A 21,426-nucleotide genomic window follows, 5' to 3' on the forward strand; every position below is an offset into this window, starting at 1 on the left:
GGACTAGGCAGATTCATGCTCTGACCTCAAAGGGAAAAGCATTCACTTACGAGCAGGATGCCCGAAATACTTTAAATGCTAAAGGCCAGTTCACAAAAGTTTCGTAAGAATATGGTTTCTCAGTAGCCTGTACTTTTTGAAACCAAAGCACGCGATACTGTGTAAAATAATTTAGAGTGCTAAAGTGACAAGGGTGGCAATCGATAAATCACTCAAACTTTACGACCATAAAGAGTGTAAGGGTGGGCGTCGTTGATCGACTTGCACCCTTATCCACATTTAGCACTATGACGTATTTCAGACTGTAATGATTGCCACAATATAGTTTCTACGAATTGTTCCAGGGCAATAAATGCTTCGTGAAGCGGGCCTTTATTCGCTTCCAGTTCTTTTTTCTGTTTCTTTTTTTACAAAAAGCTGCGCAATGCAGTAGGAAGGTAAAAACGCACTTGAGTGTGACGTGACCAATTTCAAAATATGTTTTGACGTATTAGGGTTATTACGGCACATGAATTTTCTCCAAACTTGTTAGGTTCTGGTTCCATTAGAAATAACGTAATCTTTATATACCGCCAAAGAGTTAACTCAAGGTGATTAGACGCTATAAAAAACATGGAATCAAAACCAGCTTGCGCACAAACTTCTGGGCAGCGTCATCACCAGCCTTTCATTTTAGCACCTTTTCTCGCCTGTGAAGCCTAGTCCCATATCATGATGTGGCCATCTTGCGGATACAGGACCGCAACTAACTTACAAAGCTTGTCTTGAATGGTCTTCTTTACTGTCCATTAAAAGCGGCAATGATGTATATTTAAGACCAATGCACAGAGAGAACAGTTTCAATGCATTTTCTGCTTTAAAACAAATGCGCGAGGTTGTCGGAGGATGAGGTTTTGGTTGGCGCGACATGTTCACCTTTGTTCTATTTCGTTTCCTTACTGCTGTGTCTGTTCGAAAATGTACAAAATATGCCCGTGATACCTTTGATTATGCAATTTGCCCAAGGTTTTTGCGTCTTTTATTATTAAGGTTCGTTTTTTTTGTTTACTCTGTTACGAAAAATGCGTGCTTTCGCTCATCCTCAATGAAGTTGCTCTATGTCCCGGGTCACAGATAATGTTAGCCAAACTGTTCGAAAAAAAAATCGTCAGCTAAAGAAAACGTTAGCTAAGACACCATATGCATTTAATGGCCAGATTCTCCTAGAACTGCAACATGCTGCGTTCTTGCTTGGTCTCTGCGACTTTGTTAAGGAATAAATTCCGTTCCAATAAACCCAAATGGAGGGCCTGTCACGTATAAGGAAAAACGTTCCTCTTCATAACAGTCGTATTTTTTATCGCCAAAGCAGGACAAATTCTCCGTCATGCAAATTACATTTTTCATACATTTTACGCTGACACGTAACAAAAACATCCGTGTTCCATGCATTGGGGGCACGTTAAAGATCACCAGGTGGTCAAAATTATTCCGGAGCCCCTCACTACACTGTTTCCCTCACAGTCAGATTGAGGTTTTGGCATGTATATTCCGAGATTTTTTTACTAACACATACCATCCTGTGCCTGCCAATTCTCAAATCTCTGGACTCCGGACTGAACAAACAAATGCCATACAGTAAATACTAGATTCCTACTTGGAACAACCGAAAGTATACCGTAACTCTTCAGAAGAATGTATGAAATCAACGCCGTCTACCAGCTTCGATAAAGTGATAAAGCAGCCCAACCTAGAAAAGTATGTCTGCATTTTAGTGTCCTTAGTGCGCTGTACCGAGATCCTCGTACCAACAAAATTCGCTATCGTAAGGCTCATGTAAAGCAAAAAAAAAAACTTATGGGGTTTTACGTGCCAAAACCACTTCCTGATTATGAGGCACGTCGTAGTGGAGGACTTCGGATCACCTGGGGTTATTTAACGTGGACCTTAATCTAAGTACACGGGTGTTTTCGGATTTCGACCCTATCGAAATGCGGCCGTAATGTACGGGATTCGATCCCGCAACCTCGTACTCAGCAGCCCAACACCATAGCCACTAAGCAACCACGGCTGGTCGTGTAAAGCAAGGAGAGCACGCTAGCCGCATTGTAATTATCTCCATAAAGGACGCGAACATAAAACCACCAAGGAAGCTACAAATGCTTTGCGCGCTTCTCTTTTGTGGAATACGCTTCTTTTTTTTCTATTCCTCTTTGTATTCTTCCCACATGAGCGATAAAGTGTTGCGTAAGGAAGAAGTGAATGGTTCATAGCTTCTCTGAGACAACGGCGGCCGAATAATTGACGATACGCACACCATACTTCTGCGCGAAGCTTCTGAGTTTGTATTGCACAGCCATGTTCTTTTCTTGACTTTTATTGCCGCTGTTATTCGCCAATGAATAACCCAACAACGTTCACCTCTTTCTTTCTTTCTTTCTTTCTTTCTTTCTTTCTTTCTTTCTTTCTTTCTTTCTTTCTTTCTTTCTTTCTTTCTTTCTCTTTCTCTCTCTCTCCCTCGCTCTCTGTATAAATATATGTCTTTCTGTGTGGACAATAGGAAAACCAGTTGTCATCGGAGCACTCATCTATACACGCGCACCTCCGATCGTGGATATCCTGCTCCGACATGCCATACAGCTCAGATTTACAGGCTGCCGCCATACGCAGTTCCTATTCGCTCTTGGCTCTTGCAGCACAGACAGATCGCTATTTGGGCAGCCGCACTTCCTCATTCCGAGACGCTCGTTGTTTTTTTTTCCCATAGAAGGCGCTCTCGTATAGCAGGTCATTCAATCGCAGCAAAAAAACTCGGCCGTCTGCCAGCTTCGATAATGCGCACTTGTGATATGCTGTCGCATCGCGTTCAAGGAAAAACGGCCGCTCACGTGCCGCCACGGACCCGAAAGAAGCTGTGAACACCCGTTCAGGCTGAGAAGGGCGAAGGTGCAGGCGCAATTGATACGCGGAGTACGTTCGTGTGTGCATTAACGACTGCCAGCTTCATCCGAGTGTACTCCAGCCCCCGTTTTCTCATCTCGTCCACTTCCCTCCAAATAGTGACCTGAAGCAGCTTTCAACGCTACTTCGCCGAGGACAACCGAGTTCGAGGGAAGAATTTGCAGTGTGGAGCGTAGGAGTCTTCGGGTTCCGCATCTATAGTATGCAAACGCCTTGGTCAAGCCTAAAATGAGGACGTCGTGGACACTGTTCTTTGCGCTCCTGTTTTTGTTGTGGAGCCTATGGAGTTACCTGACACCTCTGCGGGAGATATCGGCGACTATTGGGTCCGTGTGGGTTGCTCTTTGGATCTCCTACAAACTGTCCGGCCTCCTATCGACTGCTTTTGTGAAGGAAGTGTGTGGGGAGGGCAAGGCTGTGCTCATTACCGGCAAGTATATGTTCTCAGCTAATCCCTGTGTGCATGCACACGTGTGTAGTCATGCTTTCGACGACAATTCTCGAATGTGTGACTTCTGGTATTTGCAATGTCTGGATTATCAGGCAGTTGCTACATTACCAGGTGGGTGGCACTATCGGCGAGTAAAGTGGGGTGCAATTTTGCCCGCGATTTCACCTGTCAATGCGAGGTCCCAAGTCAGATGTCAATGGGGCGATCATGGTCCGTCCACGCCCTTGTAAAATTTTGGCCAACAAGATTATTTCTTTCATCTTAAAAAAAGAGTGATCTAGGCGACTGCTTACTCACCTCAGAGAAATTTATTGTTACTCGTATAAAATACGCTTGAGCAGAAAATTATTATTGTTGTGTTCTCGTTGTAATAACTTGTTATAAGGTAATAGACATTCAAGCTTATTCTGCTTGGCTAACGCAGTACCATATAGTTGAATTATTTTGGTAAGAATTAATATGTCCTCAAAGTCATTAATCCATTGACTTAATCATTTGTCAGGAACTTGTTAACCTACTTCTTGAGACGCTTGTAGATCTAAATTTGCATTTTAATTCATTTGCGCAAAAGTGAGTCTGCGCTTGGTGGCTTGCTAGGCAAAGCAGATACGTAAGAACCATTGGACAGGAGAATCTACAAGCCACAAGCGAGTACAGAGAATATTATATAAAGAACTCAATTGAAGTAGTCGTCCTGTTCGGCTGCGCCAGATTTCTGTTCTCGGAGGTGTTGAACGCGCCAATGAATACGGCTGGGCTTCTTGAGCGTGAGCCGCCAATAACCACAAGGCTATTCAAGCACGTCAACTTGACCATCGTTCTAAAAGCTGGTATTACTGAAATAATGGGTGTAATAAAGCTGCTTTACTCAAACAAGCAAATGCTCTACAGCCACAAGTGGCACATGTTTTTTTAGTTTTTATTGAAGCAACCTAGATGTGTTGGCAAAGGAAAATTGCAGCAATCCAATTTATTCGACAATTGAGTGTTCGCAACTTTCGCCCTCAAGCTTTTGCATAACCTCTGATATTCAGGAGAACAGGCAGTGTCGACGTGAGTCAGTGGGGAAATAAAAAGAAACAAGCATATGCACATAACTTCTAGCATTCAGCTTAGATGGGGTTGAATTGGTGAACAGTATTCTAAACGCGAAAGACACGTGGTGCCAACATTTTGGACATAAATGCGCAGCCTGAGAGCTACAAGTCGATTGAACGAAACGCTGGAACAAGGAAAAGGTAATCAATCATAAGTGAAGGGAAGCATTGAGACCTTTGTAGGATCAAAAAAGGAGCTGGCAACTAAAGATAAACTAGGAGAATTCAGTTCTTTTTTTTCTATAACTAAAACTTGCAGCATTAAAAAAGGCAAATCCAAAACTAACAAAACTATCATAAACTAACAATAAACCAAAACGCTATCATATGCAGCGCTATCGGCCAAGCCGATAGCGCTGCATTAATGCTTGGTTAAGTGAGGGCTACGGTTTCTGTTTTCTCCTTTGATGTAGGTGGGTGGGACGTGTCTAGAATCTCGCGCGGAGAGACCTGGTTGACACATGCGAGGGTCACGGTGTGTCCCGCTTCATTCTCCTCGGGTCCCTCGTGTCCCAGAACACCATATGAGGCAGGTGTTGGGGGGAGGGGTGCTACCGCGTTTTAGTATGTTGATCGCTTTGATGGAGACCCTGTCTTTCATGTAGTTGCGTGCCGCTGCTAGAGAGTCGGTGAAGACCCCTATGGCACGAAATAAAAAAAGTTTTGACCCAACTTTTTCATTAGTAATGAACGCAAATATTGCCGCAAAGTTCACAAAACTATAATGTTGAAAGAGCAGATAATCTGCCCAAACTGATTAAGTGCCTCCATTTATTGTCTCAATAAACACACCGAGAATTGCAGCAAGCTATATGTCTTCACTGCTTTCGTGTTCACGAGGCAATAACATTTGACAGCACCATAACGTGATCTAGAAAAATGTCAAGAATTATACCATGTCGAAGATTACAGCTCTAAAAGAAACGCGAAGACCTAGGGAAAAAATACACAACACACGAATCAATGCCAACATGCTCAGTTCGCTCTTCTCATTAATTGTATCATCTCGATGTTCTTCCGCGTTCCACAGGTTGCGACACCGGTTTCGGCCACAGGCTTGCGAAGCGGCTCTCCCGTAAAGGTTTCCTAGTGTTCGCCGGTTGTCTGAGCTCGAAAAGTGACGGGGCGGAGGAACTTAAGCTCCTCCCTAACATTAACGTCATGCAGCTTGACGTCACGGATCAAAAGCAAATCGACGATGCTCTGGACGCTGTGAAGGAACAGCTGGACAGCAGAGGTGAGTCACTTGCACCATATGACGACGCGCAAATGTGACATTGAGGTTAACACGAGGACGTGGAGCACATCATGTGTAACAGCCCAGCCATGACGTTGTATTTTAGTTCCTAAAGTGTAATGAAACTATCAAATCTGCATTGGTAGACACCATGAAAAAAGACGAATTTTCGGAAACTTCTAAATTTCAAGAAATATTACAATGACAGATGCGAATTACCTTGGTAGCTCTATTTCCAACCATTTGACCATCGAAATTGCCATCAAATTGCGGCAGGCCGTCATTTTGTAAGGTGTATACACCACGGCGTACTACATACGGCAGCCAATCGCGTTATTATCTGAGCAATTTTCTTTTTTCATGGATCTCTCCTCTGTTCCTTGCTCACGGCTACAGAAATGTGTTGTCATAAAGACACTGATGGCTTGTTAAAAATGATAAAAACACGACGATTAAAGTGACCGCTGGTTCTTGCATTGTACAGATGTAATTGAGTGCACAATATTTAAATGCATTTCTGAGACTGCTCCTGTGTAGAACGTCTACTCTGAGTAGGGCACTCACACATTCGACCAGGCTTTCAGCGATGTGCGTGCGAAAACTGCAAAGTGCAGCTGTTTGCACTGGTCTAACAGGTACACCCGCGCTAGGGAATCGCCATTAGTTTTTAACTCTACGATTACCTAATGCTGGCATTCCAGTGGTTATTCCCGCTGATGTCGGCTTCGCCTTGGCGGGACGGACCGCACCTCCTTGAGGCAATCTACGTGCGCGGCATGAGCCTTAATAAATGTGCATGAAGCAATGAAAGGCGCAATATAATTACACGTGCATGCAGGAGCCACTTTCAGTTAGGATCCCTTTATCTTGCTAGCTTGGGTTAGTTAGGCAACGGCCTTAATCTACCATTCTGAAGCTGCCAATTCCGGCCACGCCTATTCGCAATGCCCCTAACTGAGCACTTTCTCGCTTCGCGGGTTTGCGTGATTCGTTGCGAGAAATGTGCGAAGCCCTTGTGGCAGCCGGTGGCTTGGCACACAAATCTGCTGCGCTGCGAAGCGACAAATTCGTGCCGGCTGCGAGCGCTTTACTAAAAGGGGGGAGGGGGGGGGGGTTATACCTGATAGAGTGCGCGAAGTGGTTGGCTTGTGCTGTACATGCCTCTCAGAGGTAAAATTCTATGTAGCGAAAACGTAAAAGAAAGGGAAAACGGCACCACACGGGTGTCTAACTGGCCGCACCCCTCTTGTCCAAAGTATACAGGTTAAGTTGCCTGGGCCCACCAGACTGACTACAGGCTGCTTAAAGGAGTTACTGTGGTGCGCCACGACCCACAAGTTACAAAGCCCTGCGCAATGAAAATGATCTGTCACGCTATCACCATGCAGACGCCAGGAGTGTCAGAAGTGTCATGGGCACCGCCACAAACAGCCGAACGACATATACAAGATAAAGGCACCAAAGCAAGTCTGTGAATCACTGGTTTTGCCCAAATTAAGGCTTACTCTTTACGAATTTTCAGACTGTCTCGGCTAGAGAAGAAGTGACTCAAATATGCACCTCCAAAGAAGAAAGCGCAGTGATACTTCATCGATGCTAGTAGAATTTAGATTAGATTACAGTATGGGGTTTTACGTGCCAAAACCACTTTCTGATTATGAGGCACGCCGTAGTGGAGGACTCCGGAAATTTCGACCACCTGGGGTTCTTTAACGAGCACCTAAATATAAGTACACGGGTGTTTTCGCATTTCGCCCCCATCGAAATGCGGCCCCCGTGGCCGGGATTCGATCCCGCGACCTCGTGCTCAGCAGCCTAACACCATAGCCACTGAGCAACCGCGGCGGGTAGAATTTAGATTACGATAACTGACGTCATGTTCACCAGGACTTACCTGTGCCGTGTTAATGAACAGCGCTGTGAGCACTTCTGAAAAATAAGCCATCCCGCGATTAGCACGTGACAGAGCAATTATAATAACCGCATAGTCTCCACCTCGTTATTATTGAACTAAGCCTATCAACCGCAGGTTGTCCAAATTTAACGGTGGAATAAACAAGTTGAACATAACATAGCCGCAACGGAAAAAAATAATAAAGTGAAACTGCCCCAGTTACTCGAGGTGAGAAGTTGAAATTTTTAATGGTATTTATTCACTTCGGCTACTTTTTATGACTCGACTAATGTGTTTTGACTGCAGTGCTTTGGTCGGTGGTGGCGAATGCTGGAATTGGAACCGGCGGATTCCTCGAATGGCTGACGACGGAAACAGTCGCTAAAGTCTTTGACGTCAACGTTCTTGGAACTCTTCGCATCATCAAAAAATTCCTGCCTCTGCTGAGAAAGAGCCAAGGCAGAGTCGTCACCTTGGCCAGCCCCCTCGGTTTGCAGCTAACATCTATGATTCGCTCTTTGTATTGTTGACATTATGGATATTTTCCTTTGTAATTCATGCTTAGAATGAAAATACCACGCTGTAGATGAGGCAGAAGCGAAGGGCTTAAAAATGCATTTTAATGGACACAAATCAGAGTTAGTATTAACTCGTCTTGTACAATTGCGGGGACGCACTTATGCACTGTACTTCGGACTGAGCTTGTACTTTGTGAGTGTACCCTGTGTGTACGTGGAGATTGCTTCCATCAATGGATGAGGAATAGAAAAAGTATATGTCATTCACTTAGTGGCATATAAAGGCGTGAAGTGACCTCTCCTATGCGGCTTTATCCATATTTGTTTAATTCTTACTTTGCAGTTATACTTTATTGGAGTACTGATGTCTTTTATTATTTGTATATGTATATATTCCTGCAATAATTTTTACCTATTCATTTATTTATTTATTTATACCGCTATAACACAAATGGGGTAGCTGACGCAGTCGCTCCCGCTCCACATCAAATTTTTTTGCACATAGTTTCTTCACTTTTGTATCTTAAATAGCACGATATTTTGGAAATTTCATTGCATACTGTGGGCTACAAAAGAATACGAGGCAAGGTCAAACTGCAAATGTTCTCCCTTGTAAACGAATGGTGCTTAAGATGCAACAGATGACTGCGTAGCTCGCAAGGCATATACTACACTGGAAGTTTGACTTCAAGGCTATACACACAGGCTTCGCAGGCGTGCAGCAATTTTGTGGATCCCGTGCTCTGTAAACTCTTTTTGCTTACAATACGTTTTAGCCATGAGCCTCGGGATGAAAAATATATCTTTCCGTGCTACTCTATACTCAAATATCTTCCCATGCTACTCAATAAGTCGAAGAACTCACGTCTGTAGTGAAGTCATAATTTAATAGAATGCCGGCAATATTGGACGCAGTTTTACAGCGATTATGTGTCACCGAACACAACCCTAACTGAAATTTTTTTTGGAGGGGGACGGGGGGGGGGGAGGCACAGTTCCACAATATTCCATCGCACTTTTCTCTGCGTCCCTTCATTTATGATTCTATGATATTTTTTTTTCAACGAAGGGGCTGCAACATGCCGTTGTCAAGAAAGGACATCGAAAATTCTCAAAATGATTGCTACGATCATCGACAACAGACCACAATTAAAATACCAACACGTTTACTTGTTTATTGGGGTGGCCGCATTTCACCGTCTAAGAAATGTTATCGCTCAGCGAAGGATGCGGCTCCATGTATCGGAAGTTTCTCGATTGTTAGCGATGGTTCTTTCCGCTGTCCGTTGTCGCCGAACCTTGAGTAATCTGATTGCATGTATGGGCGACGTGAATTTCGTAGTGCTTCCAGGAAGGCGCGCGGGCACCAGCGATTACTCTGGCACCTTCAATGATTCATGTATAAAAAAAACATCAGGCGATTAGCAACAAACTATGCTATAAACTACACTATGCTATAAACTAAACTAAACTATGCAACAAACTATACAAACCATGCCACTAAGTGAAATGTCCACGCACTTGATCCGCTGATCAGATTTTCGACGATCGCCGACTGTGTTCGCCTCTATTGTTGTCCTTTGAGTGCGGCCATATCTTTTCTTTTTCTTTGAGGGCACAGGTTCACCCAATAAAACGCTAGTTTAGTCCTCCCCATACACAGCATTGCTGCTTTCTTCACCGGCACTAGTACGTGACAATATGAAAACAGCTAGCGAAGTCTGTAAGCGAGGTACGCGTGAATTTCGAAGCATCGGGTCGAGAAGTGCTTTGTTTTAACGTGTAACCCGCCGTGATGGCTTAATTTCCATGACTTTATACTACTCAGAATGAGGTCGTGTGTTTAACAACCAGCTGGGGAGGCTGTAATTTGATGGACTGGTATGCCCACAAAATAAAACAAGCTCGACCGTGCACCATGGTTTTAGTGCACGTTATAAAATGCCTGATGTTCAAAATTAACCCAGAATTCAACACAACCTTGCCCCTCATCAAATAATGAGCGCATGTGGGACTGTTTTCGTTTTTTTTTCTTTCTTTTTTACGTGTGGTATGCAGACGTCGCACGCTCTAGAAAATGATGTTATGCGAAGAATTTCGTTGCATCTTGCTATCTAACGGAGTTTCGGTTTCCCAAGGCGCCATCAGCTGGGGAAACATGTTACTATAAAATATTACTATAACTGCCTGTACACTAGAATAAGTCGGGAACACCATGTAGGCCCCATTTTCGCAAACACCACCCGAAACAGCAAGAAAAAGGTAGCAAGTCATAACTTGATGAGATCAGCTTCTTGATGTCTCTAAAGCTGTTCGCCTATATTAAGGTCCTAGGAAACTGTGTGAGAAGCCGAATGCGTACAAAAGCCGGCAACAAATTTTCAGAGTTAAAGCGTAAGTATACCTAAGCTTTCAAGACGTCATAGTTTGTCCTTGTGTGTGACCCTTATGATGTAAGGAACGTGCAATCTCGAGACTATATAGTGCCCGCAGACACATAGTGCACTACTTTCTCATCCGAATGACGTAATTATAATGACACTTATTATAATATGACACTTATTATAACATCCTTCGTCTCAACAGAGAAACCACAGGTTTAAAAAGTTTTTCGACAATGCATATAAATGCCAGAAGCATAAGAAACAAATTAGACGAAATTCACAATATGATGTCGACAATAGAAAATAAATTCGATGTTATATATTTCACCGAAACATGGTTATTACAAAACGACCACATACCTGTTATTGATGAATATCGCTCGCAGCACATAACTAGAATCAATCAAAGGGGAGGTGGTGTTGCTATGTACATAAAAGAGAGATTACATTTTACCGTAGTTGAGGAATTCTCTGCAGTTACTGAACACGTAGAATGCCTTACTGTATATATAGGAAAGACCATAACATTGGCGATATATTGACCTCCTTCTGGCGAGAAATAAATATTTTGCAATTTTTTACACGCGTTGCTATCGCACCCCTGTTCTAGCAATGAACCTGTGATAATCATGGGAGATATAAACATAGACATGAGTTCACATGCCACATGGGCATGGCATCTGAAATCAGTTCTAGCTTGCCCTGCCTGCACAAACCACATTAAGTTACCAACCAGAGTTACAGAGAATAGCGCCACATTGATTGACATCAGTGTTGCGAACTTAAATGAAGCTGAAGTACTTGCCGGTATTCTTACAAGTGATATAAGCGATCATTTACCCCTATTTTCCTTTACCAATCGCACTAAAAATCGTGCTACCCGGACAACTTGTCATCGGCGAAGAATAAATAACTTTTCGTTACAACACTTTCAGGAAATAATTGTAGCTATAGACTGGCAGGCGATCTACAATGAAAGTGATGTTAACGCAGCTTTCAACATTTTTTTTCCAGCTTACAAACTTCTTATAAATCGGCTTTCCCGCTACGATGTGAACATATCATAAAAAGAAAGTACGAAAACCTTAGATAAACCATTATTGGTATAATGACAAAAAAAAAATGCGATGTACCATCTTTTCATAAAAAACACGTGATCAAGAACAGTTGGTGACATTAAAAAAGTTCAGAAATCACCTACAAAGCAAACTGAAGAAAGCTAAACAAGGTTACTATCTACAACTGCTTTCTAGCATACGCAACCAACCTAAACTGATATAGAAAGCAGTGAATTATATAACAAGTAGAAAGTCGAGTATCGCGTCTCAGATACCATTATTGCACAAGTCAAATGACCAGCATGAACGAACATTTTGTTCAGACTGGTTCAGGTACCTCGAGAGGAGGCGTAAGAAGAGTGATTCATGCAATCGACATCCAGCCGGTGACCAGCTCCATTTTTCTGCAACCCACAGATAGCGTTGAGATGCGAAATCTGATAGACAAAACGAATAGCACAGCCTCGGCAGGACCCAACGGAATTCAACCGAAGCCAATCAAATATGTCTCAAGTGAAATAAGTGTCGCTCTAGTTTATATTGTTAATTTGTCAATATCTTCAAAAATTTTCCCAGATGCGCTAAAAACCGCTCGCATAACACCAATCCCTGAAGGTGGTGCGAAAGATCATGTCTCAAATTACAAACCAGTATCGGTCTTAAATATATTTTCAAAGCTTTTCGAAAGCGTCGTGGTTGACAGGCTGTGGTCTTTTGTGACTAAACACAATGTAATCTCAAAGTACCAGTATGATTTCCAAAAGAATAAGTCAGCAGAGCAAGTCCGTCTGGATATCGAGGATAAAATAATTGAGAACATCAAAAACGAGAAGGTTATACGTTGACTTTTTTTAGATTTGCGGAAAGCTTTAGACTCGATCAATCATAAAATATTACATAAACTAGACATCTACGGAATACGCGGCCCCAGTAATGATTTAATAAGAAGTTACTTAACGAACGAAACCAATTTGTTTAGATAAATTTTATGATCTGTGACATTTTGCTTATAAAACAGGGTGTACATCAGGGCTCAAAACAGGGCCCAAAACAGGGCCCACTATTGTTCTTAATTTATGTAAATGATATTGTATGATTACCCGACTCGCCTGACTTGGCAATGTATGCCGATGATACCAACGTGTTTTTTACATCCAATGACACTTCTGAACTTTCTGTCAGTTTTATTGCGTATCTAAATCGCTTATCAGTTTGGTTGAGCGCAAATAGTCTTGAATTAAATACTGCAAAAACAACATACATTTTATTCAGTGCTCGTAACAAGAGCATACCCAATTACATTAACATTAATTACAATGGTACAGCAATTAACTATGTCCAAGACCAAAAATTCTTAGGCGTATGGTTTGACGAACATTTATCTTGGAGTTCGCAGATAAGGACGCTATGCAATGACCTTTCTGACTCTGTCGGTATCATTAACAGGATAACCCAGCTGATTCCGCCTTGGCTCAAACAACAGTAATACAATACCCTCCTTTACTCTAAACTCGGCTACGGGGTCCTGGTTTGGGGAACAACTTCAAGAACAAACTACAAGTTAATTCTTTTACAGAGACGAATCCTTCGTATATACTGCAATTACCATGACCGTTTCGTAGACCTTGAAACAGCTCCATTATTTCAACGCTACTCCCTTCTTGAGCAGACAGAATATATTATGAGAAATTTCTGATCAACATGCATAAACAAAAATTATTCACCGAAATAGACAACGATGAAATATCTCGTTATTCAATGCGCCGGACTGCCAGACATTTACCGAAACCAAGAACAAATTATGGTAAACAAACATTCATATATCAGTCGACAGAAATGGTAAACAAGGTAGGAGAACTGTTAAACTTTAGTGCTTCGGAAAGCTCCTACAAAAGACAGCTTAGTGCATTATCACTCACCGATGACAATTGCTTTCACTAACTATTAACATTTTCATTTTATTGCATCTATATGTAGGCATGTATTACCTAACAACGAGTGCATATAGATAGCATTCATGCTAATGTTTATGCGGCTTCCTGATCCCAACGAACAAATATTGTAATCATTTCTGTTACTAAAATTATGCTCTCTTTTGCGAAATGTATGTACGTTGTATGCGCATTCATTTGTACTGATTATAACCGCTGTTGTAACCGTGGGGCCTGGGACCTCTGTGAGGCCTTCGTGCCTTTAGTACCAGTTTCCCTTCGCTCTGACGAGAAATAAAGTTCATGTGATGATGATGATAATTGCTGGTAAATAACGAAACAAGAAAAAAAGTAAAAGAAAGGCTACAACATGGCTGGTAACCGCAACTAGCTTATTCTATAGAAAATTAAAAGAGTTTGCACTAAACCAGGTGGGATCTTATAAGGCAATATGAAAATGACACAGCGGATTAAAAGTATAAAAATCATAGGTTAACATGAGATGATGAGCGAGAAAAAAAGAACGTCCATTATGCAGTACAATTAAAAAATCACCTTCTTCGACAACTGGTTGTCCGAATAATCGTTGAATTTTGTTCTTTACGTACGACATATCAATTTCGTGTTTCAGTCTGGTCATGCCGCCTCTATTGTTTGCGCATTTCCACGTTTGTAAACTGAAAAGAAAAAAAAAACAGTTGAAAGCTATGGCCGGTGTCGCCATTTTTGTTCCTCTTTATGTTTCATCGTCTCAGCTGTAAACATATGTAATACTTAAGCAAACTCCAACAAGGCCACGAAGAAGTTGTCCTGCCTTATATTGATATAGTTCAGTTATAGTCATTACAAGCTGAATGGACTGCTCACCGACAGCGGCTATTGACAAGTCTCGCCCTGTAGACTTCCGAATGCTCTTTTTTAAACAGTATACAGACGATAGTCAAAAAGAACGGCAAGATCATAAGTCAACAGGTAGAGCCTCTAAATAGGTATAGCCAGGTAAATACGTTTACACATGTTCAGTAGACCTTTTACGTAAATTGTTGCGAGTGCTATCTGAGCTCCAGCTTCTTACCCAATCCAGGACGTCTACACGCGACACATCCACCCGCGACAAGACATTCGTAGACTTTTATGCCTGCCCGCGCTATAGTGGTGAGAGGTAAGCTAGTGATGTGCATAAAACATAAACTGGATAATCGAGGACAATTGGAACCGAAAGTTGTAAGTCAGTGCACCCAAAGGAATGTCGCGCAGGGGGCTAAACTATGCCGTCAAAGTTCCTTGGCTCCAAGAGATTATAAATAAATAGACTGTGAGAACGCTGCCTACTACTACTGGATTATATGCTCGGCTTTCTATTTTTTGCACTGCTATCTTTCTTTTTTCGCAATCTATTGACCCCCTGCAGGGTAACTAAATATACCGACCTCTGGTTAACCTCCCTGCTTTTCTATTCATCCGTTTGTTCTCTGTTCTCTGTTGGTAGCTTTTATATGCACGTCTCCATCAGTTATGCCACTGCTTTCTCTATTCTTGATTCTTTTTGCATCCAGGCCATTTCACAGTTCCCATGGTGGCGCCGTACTGCATGACGAAGCACGCCGTGGTTTCCATGATGGACGCTTTCCGCAGGGAGTGCAGTGGGAAGGGTGTCGACATGATCACCGTGGAGCCTTCCATTTACAGGTAAGCACGTCATAGTGTTGTGCGCACAGAGTGCATTATTATATGGGTGCCCGTTCGTTTGAAGTATTCTGGCTTACATCACTTATGCCCCATGTTTTTCATTGAATGGAACACACTTTTTATCGCTTAAATTGTGCAAGATAGCAGTGTTCAGTCATTTGTATGAATTGATAACGGGACGGGGTCGTACACTCTAACATTAAAGAAAATAGATCGCTTGCTTTTCAGATTGATTTCTTAATATGACGGTAACTACATGCATAGGAAATCGCTAAGCGCAGTTTTTTACTTAAAACGTTCACTGTATAACTGCTTGTTCTTCTGTTTTAGAACGTTGAAATCGCTAATATCAAGCCGACCAGTAGTGAAGTCCAGTCTGTTCAGCGTGAATTCTATCTGACTAGCAGAGCTTTAGTGATATCATTCCCTAAAATCGGCAGAGGAAAAGAGAACAGTGCTGCTGTGGCAGGTAACATCGCCCAACCTGCTAAATGCATGCTTTCGGCAAAGAATCATAACGCCAATGTATTCCGTAGCACATATTGAGGACGGGTATGTAGGAAGCGGTGCTGGTCAAAAGATTTCTGTTAAGCAAACAATACTTCACTACTGCTTCAATATTGTGGTTTCCATATGCGCATCAATTTATTTTTGAGTAAACTTATGAAAAAAAGTTGACGTCGCTATTGGTGGTGAAACTAATGTCCCCCTTCTTGAGGTAATCCACCTATATAGAGGTCGTAGTCTGCTATCGGCTTTGAATGGTTTCCTAAATATATCTCCAGGGAAATCGTAGCTCGATGCCTGACGGCTAGCGCCTGCATGCGACATCACTGTGAAGCTTAAGCTAGCTTCACAATGACCTTGAAGCACACAATGTGCATAAACTTTCTCCTTCACCGTGCTTCACTGCACACAGTCTTCACTTCCTTCTTATTTTCTTCTTTCTATTCCCCCTTTCGCTCTGCCCCAGCGTAGGGTAGCAAACCGGACGCTCGTCTGGTTGACCTCCCTGCCTTTCCTCTTTTTGCTATCTCTCTTTCTCTCTTGTCCTTCCGGTTTCGGTCAGTCGTGAGACTTCTCCTACCGAGTTTCTGGAAGCCAGTTTCTCAGTGAGTACTCCCTGCGTAGCCGTGATTAATATCATTTATTTTCTGACTCGTGCCCCTAAACGTTTTTGGGAACATTACAAACAGTGAGTATTGCTTAGTGGGCTAAAATAATCATCCATGCCACGTTTTTTTGTTCAAGCATTTTCTGAAAATTGAGCGAAGCACCAGCTCGACGGGGTCAAGTGCACTAAATAATCGCCCAGTAAGATGAATTATTTGTGAAAAAGAAACATTTCATCGCAATTAGCAAAAACTACATGGTAAAAAGCGATGAAATGAAGCTGTGCCACATGGTAGGAAAACCGGTGCACCACTTAAGTTTCATACAATATTTAAACGATTGCGGAAACGCAGTTCCCTTTTACGGTGGCCTCCCTCATAACAGACTTTGACGTATCGCGATGCTAAACTCTATAATTTAGTTATTTACCCAGGCTACCATCTCTGGCTACTCTTTAAGGTCAGCACCTGAGCATCACGCTATCATGAAGTTGTAAGCAAAACCAATCAATCACCGATCGCCATGATTTATCTTACTCACAAATGCTCATTTTCTTTGTTTTCCTGAAAAGGACGTCACTCGTCTCGATGTACAGCGTTCCCAAGGAAAGCGTGATGCTCGAGTTGCGGAAACAAGCACCCGAAGTCGTCGCGGAGTACAGCCATGCAGAAGTCGACTATCTGCTCAGGGCTGTTGACAAGTTCACCCAATTGCTCATCAGGGATAACCCAGAGGAGTGTGTCGACGTCTTGGAAAAGGCAATCCTGGAGACACACCCGAAGACACACTATCTGTCACCATGGGGATTAGACCAACTCTACCCATTACTGATCGCGACCGTACCAAGCGAGGTTGCCGACCTCACCATCAGTCTCACGACGAAACTGCTGGTGAAGATGTTATCAAAGTCCCCACCGTCGACATCGATTGTTTTAAATGGACACTAAAAAGCTACTCTCAACAATTTCCTGTTAGTAAACACTTATTTCAACGTTGTTTTTACTGTCGCGGGAAATCCTTTGTTACTAGTGCGAGAAATGAAGCTATAACTTCAGTTTTTTTTCTTTTTTTTGAAGTTCGCCTCAGAACCTCAACAGCAGTACGTGATCAGTGCGACGTCATGGATGCTAAATCAGTTCTTGTATATGGGATGTTATGGCACAGGAAAATTTTTCAAAACATTGGGTCATTGTTTCCTTTAGAATACAATGTAACACTTCGTTTATCGATAAATAACGAACTAGGCTAGAGTATACGTTGTCAAAATTTGTGACGTCAAAGCGACCTCATGTGAGAATTTCATTAAAGTGAGTAAGTATACAGTAGACTCTCTTTAAATGACACCTAGAGGAAGCAGATAAATAAGTTGCGTTTATCAGGAGTTGCACTTATCGAGAGATTGAGCTCAAGAATTAACAAGATGCTGTCTTGAAGGAGCGGGTGCATTGATAGTAGGCAAGGTTTGTCAGCGCACCTTTTTGCACTCTACAAGAACTGGAGTGCCATTTGGGCAATGTCAAATTCGCCATCTGGTCAGCTCTGATGTGCCCAACGGCGTTCTACTTCCTTCGTCATTGGCTCAACATGCCGCCATTACAGAATTCTACAACGTGGCAGAATTACAGAATGCCCAGTATCGAGCCTCTGCGTTGCCATACATATGGGTAGCGACGTTAATGCCGCTTCTTCTTGCAGGTCCCGGAAAAGAGGCATTTTATGCGAAGCATATTACGAGAGCCCAACCCAGCTCCTCAGGCGCGGCGGTGTCGCCTTGAAACCACGTGACACCGTGACGTCACGACAGAGGAGAAGTGGCTTTGGCTCAGCTCTTGCAAGATGGGCTGGGTGGGAATCGAACCAGGGTCTCCGGAGTGTGAGACGGAGACGCTACCACTGAGTCACGAGTACGATGCTTCAAAGCGGTACAAAAGCGCCTCTAGTGAATGCGGTGTTGCCTTAGAAACGAGCTGTTTCTAAGGCTCAGGCGTGCGTCGCTTGCTCAGGCGCACATTTCGTTGCCGCGCCGAACGCTGCGTTGCTCGACGCTCACCGCGTCCAAGGCGAAGCAGAGTAACGCATGAGTTCTGTCTTCGTCTAGCCGAACCAAATATAGCCAAGCAACAGCAGTTCACCAAGCTAAACAGTGGTTCAACAACTAAAATAAAGGCTAGTATGCTTCGCATCCTGGGCTTAACCTTACCTAAGCCACAGCCATTTTTTTATTAAGTATCGAGAGAAACACATTCAACTTTGCTTCTGCGTCACACTTAAACAAGAGGAATTGGGAATATTATTTTGTGTTAATGCAATGAAGGTTGTGTCGTTTCTATAAGAAAAATAACTTTAACTGTGTGTCTCCTCCTCGGGTAGTCTCTATTCAATTGCAAGTTCCACAACTGGCCTTGTTCATGCTACTGACAATTGTTTCTGGATCGCTTTTCGCGCAACGCTTCGCGATCCATTTCAATCGACTTCGGTGTATCGCCTGACAAAACATACTGATGCTGCGGCTGCTGATAATGATGGCAAATAGTGAGAGATATCATGCAGCGTCGAGTTGAGTGGTAGTAGGCTACTGTTAGGATTAGCCTTGCAGTTGCTGCCGGCAATTGCTCCACCGTAGCGACACATAAACTAAATAAATCACATGAATCAGACACAGACCTCACAAATACAAATAGTCGCTCCTAAGGTCACCATGTGAAGGCCAAATCCGTGTCGTGCAGGTCATTTAAAAAAAGGCGAGAAACCTCCTTCCTACACAACCGGTTCCAGCGCGGGAAAACAATGTCCTGAAGAGAACTGTGAGGAACTCCGGCCTCCTTGAGGGACCCGAATAACACACTCCTTTCCGCGTTATACAGAGTACGGCACATAAGGTAATGTTCTACGTCACCGCACACACCACACGTTGAACATAATGGAGACAGCGCCAGGTCAGTCTTATACATCCACGCAGAGGTACGAGCAAAGCCCCTGCGAATGCGGAGCAGTAAAGTGGCTTGATTTCTTTTGAGGCCCTTGGTCACACATGGTTGTGAGGTGAGCTCCACAAAGAACTGAAGTGGCACAACACCTCTTCTCTGAAGTCTCTTCTCTTGAGGCACTTTTCTCAATGGATTCCCAGACAGCGAGGCTGTCCGCCATCTCGTCGCCTATGATACCGATGTGCGAGTGCACCCATTGGAAACGTATGGAGAAGCCATTGATATGGAGATTGTGCATCGAGCGTAGGGAGCTAAGACATAAGGCATCAGTAGGGAACCCATGCTCTAACTTTTGAAGGGCACATTTTCAATCTGTAAGAATGACCACAGGTTGAGGCGTACAAAACCGTAGCTTCTTTAGAGCTGCCTCAATGGCAACACTTTCGGCCGTTGTGGAGGACACGACTACATTGAAGCGAATAGACCAATCATACTTCAAAGAGGGAATGTGAAAACCAGCTGCACAAGATCTTCTGACCTTGTTCACAGAGCCACCAGTAAAAATTTGAAGATGACGTGCATATTCAGTCTCAAGATGTTCCAGTACGAGCGATCACGTGGCCGCCAAATGGGAACTCCCCTTAGCGCGAACGTGAGGAATTGTCAACGAAAAATCGAGGCTCGCGAATGACCAAAGTGGTTTCAACCTCTTAGTTCGACCTCTAGTCTCAAGACCAAGAGTATTAGGGGCCAAGTAGGCTCGGGACACACATCTCTTTCGAACGTGCTGTGGAAGGGCTCGCTAGGCTACCATCTGTTTGAGGCGGTCAAGTTGCACCAATAACCTTTCTGAACCGGCTACGCTAAGAAGTCTCGATAGAGACTCATAAAGTACTGCATTGTTAGCAGCAGTCTGTGGCACGCCAAGAGCTCTCCAATTCTGGCAAAGAAATGACAAACTTACCTCGTATCGCCCTGTATCACTGACATCGTGTGTGGCCGAGCTCATGGAGAAGCTGGCAAGTAAGCGTTTATCTTCTAGGATCGAAGATAAAAGGGCTCTGCCAACATTCATGACTGGATTTCGCACAAGTTTAAGCACGCAAGATAGCGTCTTGGACTTGATAAGCCACAGTGAACATCATAGAGCTTTCGGCCTTTCAACACTAGCTATTTTCCTAGACGTATCAAAGGCTTATGACAGCGTCCTTCAGAGCTCAATACTAAATAGTTTGCAGGCCATAGGCATACCGGGCTATCTACTGTGATTCGTTCCCTCATTTATTAGTGATCGTAAAATGAAAGTGCGGTTAAGAAGTACCATAAGCACCGAAATGGCAGTATCGCGAGGTGTACCTCAGGGAAGCGTTCTTTCCCCAACGCTCTTTAATGCTTTAATGGATGGTCTTCCCGCTGAGGTGCAAAAACATTGCAGGCATATGTCCATATGCCGATATATGCGGACGACATTTGTCTTTGGTTAACCGGATATCAACACAAGCGTTTAGCTCTGATAGCTCGACAGGAATTACTTTCAGTTCAAAATTACCTTCAAGGTGTTGGGTTGACTCTCCCGGTGGAAAAATCTAACTTCGTCATGTTTCCAAGTGAAGCAAGACGGTATGTGCGGCTGAAGATAGACCTTGATCAATCTTGCCTTTGTAAACTGAAGCACAAGCGCTTTTTGGGTGTCATTATTGACTACCGTCTACACTGGCGACGAGCTGTGGATTCGATTGTGACATCACTATCTTAGCGTCTCAATGTGATCCGTAGATGTGATAGTGAGCAATGGGGGAAATCACCCTTCTTCAATGATCAGGCTGCACGATGCACTGGTGACGAGTCGAACAATGTACCAGCTCCCTTTTATTTCCCTCTCGCTATCACAGCTGGAACATCATGCAGCGCTCCATCGGCATGATATAGAAATCTTTACGATGTCATCGAGGGTCTAGAGGATGACAATAGGGTGCGAATCTGCCCACACCCCACAGTTCAATAGCGCGTGTGCAGCAGGTCCTAGCAGACACTGTCAGACGGCACTGCGAATATAACGAAAGTCATGCGATCCGTCGTTCACGTTTGTCCTTCGCTATGTGCATTGCTCTGGATCGGCAATTCTCTTCAACCAAACCAATAACAAAATATCTTTGGAGAAAAGAGCAGGAGAACGTTTGGTAAACG

General features: G+C 43.3%; 1 protein-coding gene and 1 long non-coding RNA gene across 2 annotated transcripts in view; one reads left to right on the forward strand and one right to left on the reverse strand.

Moving 5' to 3' along the window:
- The window catches only part of LOC135919697 (uncharacterized), a 37,684-nt gene that overhangs the window by 15,390 nt on the left and 868 nt on the right, over positions 1-21,426 (reverse strand). The window lies entirely within an intron of this gene.
- LOC135919684 (retinol dehydrogenase 7-like) lies at positions 2,827-17,308 on the forward strand. Its single transcript, XM_065453534.2, has 5 exons — positions 2,827-3,370; positions 5,519-5,725; positions 7,926-8,108; positions 15,067-15,199; positions 16,884-17,308. Exons 1-5 carry the CDS (start codon positions 3,169-3,171, stop codon positions 17,257-17,259), a joined length of 1,101 nt encoding a protein of 366 aa, XP_065309606.1. The 5' UTR covers positions 2,827-3,168; the 3' UTR covers positions 17,260-17,308.

Source organism: Dermacentor albipictus, chromosome 10, assembly GCF_038994185.2.
Source record: "Dermacentor albipictus isolate Rhodes 1998 colony chromosome 10, USDA_Dalb.pri_finalv2, whole genome shotgun sequence".
NCBI lineage: Eukaryota > Metazoa > Arthropoda > Arachnida > Ixodida > Ixodidae > Dermacentor > Dermacentor albipictus.

What these genes read in the sequence shown, in the direction of transcription:
- LOC135919684 (XM_065453534.2), top strand. Translation starts at nt 3,169, where the DNA reads ATGAGGACGTCGTGGACACTGTTCTTTGCGCTCCTGTTTTTGTTGTGG. An exon ending in CAAGGCTGTGCTCATTACCG is followed by an intron (nt 3,371 to 5,518) that starts GCAAGTATATGT and finishes CGCGTTCCACAG; the next exon opens with GTTGCGACACCGGTTTCGGC. An exon ending in CACCTTGGCCAGCCCCCTCG is followed by an intron (nt 8,109 to 15,066) that starts GTTTGCAGCTAA and finishes TTTTGCATCCAG; the next exon opens with GCCATTTCACAGTTCCCATG.